Genomic DNA, 8,623 nt, shown 5'->3' with positions numbered 1-8,623 from the left:
TAGGTAGGCAGGCAGGCAGGCAGGCAGGCAGGCAGGCAGGCAGGCAGGCAGGCAGGCAGACAGACAGGCAGGCAGACAGGCAGGCAGGCTGGCAGGCAGGCAGGCAGGCAGGTAACCAGGCAGGCAGGCAGGTAACCAGGCAGGCAGGCAGGTAGGCAGGTAGCCAGGCAGGCAGGCAGGCAGGCGGGTAGGCAGGCAGGCAGGCAGGCAGGCAGGCAGGCAGACAGGTAGGCAGGCAGGCAGGCAGGCAGGCAGGCAGGCAGGCAGGTAGGCAGGTAGCCAGGCACGCAAGCGATGCTACTAATGTGTGCCATGGAGAGAGAAGTGTATAAATGGATGCCTACGCTATACTTGGTGAGATGCAGCTGTTGAAAGGTCTTCAGCTGTTTTACCTTCTTATTCTGTACACGCCATAACATCCGGGCAATATGCGGTCGTGAAAACAAACGGCACACAACACACGCATTACGTTGGATTCGTCTAGCACTCAGGGTCTAGTGTTATAATTATATTTTCGATCACAGTAAGATACTGATATAAAGACATGTGATCACACATACACAACATACATGTACATACACACACACAAAGACACACACGCACAGACAAACATGGTTACACACACGCACACATACATACGCACACACACACACACATAAACTTACATGCAAAAGTAGACGTATACGATAAATGCTACCCAGCCATTTACATCACACCACCGGTGACTAAACCAGTTAGAACACTTCACAAATCTAACATGAATTACATAGGTCAGTGGTGGGCAAACTTTTCAAAGCGAGGGCCGCATCAGTGGGCCATGAAAAGTCAAAGGGCCGCACCTTTTAAAATCAGGCGGTGCGCTCTAAGATGATACGTGCGTTTTGCCACAAGGGCGCCATCTCTGGACCATAATTAGCTGAAATGGCGTTGCAGAGCGAACCAGAGACAATAGAACACTAATCTGTATGACACTGTAAAAGTCAGCCTCGGTTCAAGCACAAACATGTTGACTTTCACAAAAATTTATTGATTTAAAAAAAAAAAAATTTATTTTTTACATTTATTTTTTTATTTGCTGCAGGCTTCCGCGGGCCGCACAGAACCCCGTAGAGGGCCGCAGTTTGCCCACCCCTGACATAGGTAGTCAATTGCTAGTCCTAGTGTTCAGCTTGCAATACTTGCTATGCAGCTTCTGCTCACCGTGACTAATCTCTGCACCTAGTACTATAACATGCAGGGGCCCGTCTAAAATCTAGCGTAACTTCAGAAGTGATGTGCCATACGTTCACTCAAATGGACTGTTACAATATTCCATATAATCACTAGTGTCCCTTTTAATATAATCAGATTTAGAGTGTAAAAGAGTATAACCTAACCCATCATACTACACATGCTCCTGGATTGGGGAAATTTTAAAATTCAATTCATCACTTATGCCAATCTTAAACAACAGCTTCCTAAGGCTAAACATTCGATAAACTCCACGCGATATAAAAACATAGATCCGTCATTTTACACAGACACAAGGAGGGATTTCACCTGCTAAGCACTATGATAATAACCAACCAAATACAGTAATGTGCCAACGAATTTACAGCGAATGACCACAACTGAAAGATTACCAGAAACCTACTTTTGCGCAATTTCTCTCATTCCAATCAAACCTGCATCACACCCCAAGCCGAATACTAGGAACTAGCATAATTAAGACTAATACATAAAACACTGCATGTATGTATACATAACTACTAAACATAAAACACTGCATGTATGTATACATAACTACTAAACATAAAACACTGCATGTATGTATACATAACTACTAAACATAAAACACTGCATGTATGTATACATAACTACTAAACATAAAACACTGCATGTATGTATACATAACTACTAAACATAAAACACGAGTGAATCGTTGTACCGCGGGATGTTGTGCGGTTTATCAGCGTATGCGCGTATCAGTTCTTGGCTCACCTGATTCTGAGTGTCTCCCGTTTCTGACGCTCCTGGTGGAGCCGGCACTTCCTTGTTCATGAGCTGTCATCGAGAACATAACGCACTTCAATATCAAGAAACGTGTGTCCACGTTACAGCACACAGACCAGACTATACATCGACTATTGTAGCCATGCTGTCAAAATGACCCAGGACCATTTCTGGCAGGCAGACTGAGAGAAATAGGTGACTTGCCTCCTGGGTTCTTATATTTTATTATTATATTTTGTAATGCAGAAACCCCACTGGTGTCTCAAATATGGTCGATGCGCAAATCATGAATGGGCGCACTGGTGTCCCAAACAGGGTGGTTCCAAAACATCCTGAACTATTAAGTAGTGACCAATTAAAGCGTAGCGAAGTTGTGGTAATTAATTTTTACAGACGCAGAACGATCCGTCGTGCAAATCGAAAGCTCCCTAATGCTAAATTTAATGCGCTAATTCGCAATGATGAAAATCCTAAATCTAAATACTGTTATTTTGGGTTTGATTTTCAGGGTTTTTCAATCGGATTTTTTCTGATTTTTTTCCAGAACTGTTTACCTTTTTTTTTTAAACCCGGATTTCCGGTAAAATCCGGAAAGGTAGCATCTATAATATATATATATATATGATGATATATATATATCTGAGACAAACTACCACAATCTCTGCCTACCAGCCTGTCAGAGAACATGGATCATACAGTAACGCGAGCCTACCTCCTGGATTGCCTTCATGATATACTGCTGTACGTCCTCATCCATTCCCATTATGTATTGGATGTACTCTGCATCGAAAAGGATCCAGAATTAAAGGCGTTAATTTTTTCGACATGAAGTCAATTTTCGAGACGTAAAATATTGAAACAAATATACAAAATCGATCGCTTCAATCAATCTACAAATCAAACTCACCTGACCGTAATTTGACCAGATAGGGCCATTGATCGAAAGCAAACGAACCGAAAACACAATTACGCAGACACATCCGATTTAGGCAGCAGAGGCGTTAGTAAGATTCACTGTGGCTCATACATCCCTGCAGCAGTAGCGAAGGGGTACACACGGGTGACATGGGGAGGTGAGGCGGAGGTAGGTTGACGTCATACACACCTTCCTTGTTCTGACAGTTGACTGCGCATCCGAGGATGAGCTGCAGCAGCTTGCCCAGCTCCATCGAGTCGCCAAACTCTCCTGAAACACGTTCACGGCCACGAGCGTGTCAAGCCCACCAGAGTGCGCCGCTAACTACACGCTGGTACACGCACGCGCACACACGAACACGCACGCACGCACGCATGGACGAACGCACACACGCATGCACAGACGAACGCGCACGCACGAACGCACGAACGCATGCACGCACGCACGCACACACACGCATGAACGAACGCGCACGCACGAACGCATGCACGCACACACGCATGAACGCACGCACGCACGCACGCATGAACGAACGCACGCACGCACGCACACAGACACACACACACACAAAAGACATGCAGGCATGCAAACACGCACATCAGTGGTGCCAATGAGAGGTGGTTGGGGGGGGGCGGCGCCAGACTTCCCATAATCTCCATCAGCCCCCACCCTCCACAGCAAATAATAAGTAATAAATAAGTATAAATAGTGTACTAGTTCTGCAAACACAGCTTTAAGACAAGCCCCTTATCTCCCTCTTACAACAAGATTGCCACCCATAATCCCTTCCTATACACAAATTCTGTAACTGCCACTGACGCACATGTGCACTCACATGCCACCGAAATGGCCTGCATGCCCACACGACCCCACATGTAGGTATTGCCAGGAGACTCATGTATACATAATTGATAATAGATTCTTAATTAATTATACATATATTCATGGTATGAGGCTTACCTATTAGGCTCACGTCAGGCATGGGGAAGTCAATGATCTGTTGACCAAGTACTTGCGAGTAGTAATCGAGAATTCCTTTGAGAATTTTCTTCAGATTGCTAATCTGCATGTTAGAATGTTTTATAGACGAGTTAATCCACAAGTCACCTCTACAAATATCACAAGATTAACAATAAAATTATGTACCTCACAATTCCTGTTACTTACCTAGATTATTCGATGAATTATTACCCTAAAATGTCCCTACATTTTAGCGCACACACTCACCTTTATTCTCTTATTGCTAACTTCTACATCAACCTTGATCTTTGACTTCCATTCTTCGTTAAAGAATCCTGGAGCACTGCGAACAAGAGATTAATGAGCATCACCGACTGACGAGCGACAATCAGAGATATGACACAGTCACGTAACATAACTATTGCTGCAATCCTTACAGCTTAACAACAGACAGATAAAAAACTGGTGCCAAACATAAAAATAACTCCAAAGACTGCTTATAGGGTAACTGTATCAAAAAATATTGGACATAACAAATGTTACACAATTTGTTAAATTTCTTTCTAGTTACAAATAGCCTGTTGAAATAGATTTAATAGTAACTTTGTCACACAGAAGAACCACTGTATACATACGGAATATGTTTAATTTTAAAATTGGTTGTAGCACACAGTGTAAAAATGCACATAGAACACGCATGCATGTAAGACTTCTCACATCTGCATCAGGACTTCACTCATGATCACACCATCACTCAGACTGGTTATGCTGTCAAACTCGGTCTCCACATCAAATGTCTGCAACTGAGAAAATGCAAAAGCCATCAAATTCTGTCCACATCTATATAAATATACATGCTGGGGATAATACTATCAGGAGCGTATAATGACAAAATATTTCAAGAACATATTTGTCATTATACGCTCCTGATACTATTAATAGCTTAGAAAAGTCATCACAAGGTTTACTAAGATTTATAACCAGTAACCACAGAAAGTACTTAAAGGGATACTAGACTCTAGGATTTTACTGCATACAACTGTACTTACTGTATAACAAATCGTCTATACCCACACTTACTTGTTACCAGATACCTAATTTAATTGTTATAATTAATTATATATCAACGCTACGAAATTTGAACGACGCCATTAACACCCGCGACTGTGCTGCCACCCTGAAAAAGTTGCGCATTTCCCAATATATTTTGCACGTTACAGACCAAGGGCTAATCACAAAGGTGCAATTATATTTATACCTAAATGCTATTTAACCGAACGATGTTCATTTTAGGACAAATTTATCCATAATATAACTGAAACTATATGTCGTTTATAGGATATTGCAATCCTTTTGCTTTTAAATTCATAAATAAGAAACACCCTCGGTCTGTAGCCCTTGACTGAAAAGTCGTTTTGCGCAACTTTTCAGATCGTGCGCCACCGTCATTGTAATCAAACTGTAGTTGTTAGTTTTAAAACACTTCTAAAAAAATACTTCTAATGGTGATTAAACCATGAAACTTTTTATGTAGCATAATTTTAACCTAAATTAACTGAAAATAACCCTAGAACCTAGAGTAAATGATCCCTTTAAGAAAGTGATCATATATTTTCACTCATAAAGTTTACAAACCTAACATGTAATTGTTATCTACTTCCATATTGCACTACAGTTATAGACTTTAAATAGAGTTGAGACAAAAATAGGCAAAATAAATTAGGCCGTGGCTACGCGTCCGGTTACCGGACGCCCAGCTCCCGGGCTACACGTCCGGTCATCCATTTCTTATGTGAACCCAACTATATTTTTCCAGTAAAAAAACACTAAACAGTAATTTTTACCACATTAATAATTACTTACGTTTAGGTATTTTATCAAAAAAATGTGTTTTTGTAACTCTTGAAACAATAGTAAATCCAGTATAAATCAACAATTTGAAAAGGGGGCGTAGCCTAATCGTGACGTGGATTTGGGGCACTTGCCATAACATACACGATACGCACCGGTGCGGTTTTTGTTGTGAAGCAGTTTAATAAATAGTAGAAGTCTGTACGAAATTGACCACAAACAACACAATTAACTCACGCGTTTCCATGCAACAATTTGTTACTAACACCGGCTGATCTCATGTGAAATCGATGTCTGGACGCGTAGCCACGCTGAATAAATTATTATCCTATATAATGCATACTACTCTTTTACTAAATATACAACGCCTGGCTATTTTGGGACTTGCGTATATAGACTACCATTCGCAATCCTCGTGATTACTATCATTACAAATCTACCCTCACCATGTGTCCAACAATTAATGCCAATTTGTAAGGGATGGTATAGTAAGGAAAGTTATATATTACTTCTGCCAATAATACCAACATCCACACCTAAGTGGGACACAAATTTTGATGCAGATTAAATTTTTCTCATATTCCTTTTTTTTCATAAAATCAGGGTGCAAAATTAACGCGAGTCTGGAGTCAAATACTCCCCGATTTACTGTCGGACTCCCTGATTTGACATATGCAGGAGTCCGTGTGACTCCCTGAAAATTCTGCTATACTAACTAGTCCGTTCCAGAGCATGGCCTTGTGGAATTACCATATTTTTTTAGCAAATGACCCAAGAAAATTTGGCAGACGTGCACCGCAAATGTCCTTTTTGTTCATATCTGTGGTACTACGTGTATACTGCGGACTCCCTCTTTTTGATGCGGACTACCTCTTTTTGATGCGGACTACCTCTTTTTGATGCGGACTCCCTCTTTTTGATGGTAGGGAGTCCGCTGGACTCACTTGTTCAAAGGTTAATTTCTACCCCTGTAAAATATTCACCCTTTTTCACGTTTTTATAATATTAAATACTGTGGAGTGTCATGTGGTCGAAATAGGAAATTGTACTGTGTGCTATTGCAAACTCAATTTCAGTGATCGGTCTTCCAGCTGTGCTATTTGTTATGAATAATTGAAAATGTGTATCTATCATGGGTAATTTTAGTCCGAATACCGGACCATACCATCTCACACAGAGTCTTGCGACACGTACACGCATGATTGCGCAAGGGACGCTCTGCTGATTGCCGAGTGTGTGTGTACGTGTGTGTGTGTGTGACGTATGGTGTGTGCGTGTGCGCGTGTGCGTGTGCACGTGTGTGTGTGTGTGTGTGTGTGTGTGTGTGTGTGTGTGTGTGTGTGTGTGTGTTGTGTGTGGTGTGGTTGTGTGTGGTGTGGTGTGTGTGTGTGTGTGTGTGTGCCCGTGCGCGCGTGTGTGTGTGTGTACGTGTGGCTTACTGGAAGCAGATTCTGAGAATGTGAATCGCAACAAGAAACAATGCTTTACTTGGCATAAATCAAAACAGTAGTGCACGTGCAATCCATTCGCTACCCATCAGCTGTGTGTGTTCGTTGCGCAAATTCATTTCTCCACGAGTTCAAGACAAGTGCGTACATACCGAGTGTATGTATAGAGAGGGGTGTAGGGATGATACACTGTAGAGACAGGGAGGGTGTATGGGAGGGGTGTAGGATGATACACTGTAGAGACAAGGAAGGTGTAGGGAGAGGGGGTATAGGGATATACACTGTAGAGACAGGGAGGGGTAGGAGGAGGATTGTAGGGATGATACACTGTAGAGACAGGGAGGGTGTAGGAGGAGGATGTAGGGATGATACACTGTAGCGACAGGGAGGGTGTAGGAGGAGGATTGTAGGGATGATACACTGTAGAGACAGGGGGGTTGTAGGGAATGATACACTGTAGAGACAGGGAGGGTGTAGGAGGGGGGTGTAGGGATGATACACTGTAGAGACAGGAGGGTGTAGGGATGATACACTGTAAGAGACAGGGAGGGTGTAAGGAGGAGGGGTGTAGGGATGATACACTGTAGAGACAGGGAGGGTTGTAGGGATGATACACTGTAGGACAGGGAGGGTGTAGGGGGAAGGGGTGTAGGGATGATACACTGTAGATACAGGGAGGGTGTAGGAGAGAGGATTGTAGGGATGATACACTGTAGAGACAGGGAGGGTTGTAGGGATGATACACTGTAGAGACAGGGAGGTGTAGAGGAGGGTGTAGGATGATACACTGTAAGAAAGGGAGGTAGGGATGATACACTGTAGAGACAGGGAGGTGTAGGGGGAAGGGGTGTAGGGATGATACACTGTAGATACAGAAAGGGTGTAGGGGGAAAGGGTGTAAGGATGACACACTGTAGACAGGGAGGGTGTAGGGATGATACACTGTAGAGACAAGGAGGGTGTAGGGGTAGGGGTGTAGGGATGATACACTGTAGAGACATGGAAGGGTGTAGGGGGAGGGGTGTAGAGATGATACACTGTAGAGACATGGAAGGGTGTAGGGGGGAGGGGTGTAGGGATGTGCAAAAGAGACCAGCAGCTGAGCCAGACAGCAGACTCTGATGGGTCCGACCCTTCTACTTCTACTTCTACGCTATATTGGCCACCATCAACATACTGATGATTATGCCAACGGGAGGCGCTAGTTGAGACTAAAATAAAATTTTCCTTCCCTTGATTTTCTAAAGAAAAAAAAACCAAAAAACCAAATTTTACTAAAGAACTGCCCTGATGTCGTTTAGGCAGTAATCAGAGGAAGTTATCAGTAATCGTTAGGAACATAGATTTTCGGCTGTCACCACTTCAGTGGCAGGGTTCTCCCCACGTTGGCAAACGGGGCGCGCCCGCCCCGTTTGGAAAATCTCCCCCCCGTTTGAATCGTTGCGCCCCGTTTAAA

The 8,623-nt window shown here is 43.1% G+C and overlaps 1 protein-coding gene across 1 annotated transcript in view; it reads right to left on the bottom strand.

Moving 5' to 3' along the window:
• The window catches only part of LOC106814591 (protein Hook homolog 3-like), a 14,509-nt gene extending 9,817 nt beyond the window's left edge, over positions 1-4,692 (bottom strand). The window contains 6 exon segments of the mRNA XM_014818933.1: positions 1,981-2,043; positions 2,705-2,772; positions 3,098-3,178; positions 3,869-3,971; positions 4,136-4,211; positions 4,586-4,692. Of these exon segments, the coding sequence (XP_014674419.1) occupies positions 1,981-2,043; positions 2,705-2,772; positions 3,098-3,178; positions 3,869-3,971; positions 4,136-4,211; positions 4,586-4,692 (498 nt within the window).
• Positions 4,693-8,623: the final 3,931 nt, after the last annotated feature.

The sequence above is a fragment of the Priapulus caudatus genome, unplaced genomic scaffold, assembly GCF_000485595.1.
Source record: "Priapulus caudatus unplaced genomic scaffold, Priapulus_caudatus-5.0.1 Scaffold948, whole genome shotgun sequence".
NCBI lineage: Eukaryota > Metazoa > Priapulida > Priapulimorpha > Priapulimorphida > Priapulidae > Priapulus > Priapulus caudatus.
Note: the sequence above shows the minus strand (reverse complement) of the source record. Positions and strands in the feature narration are given on the sequence as shown.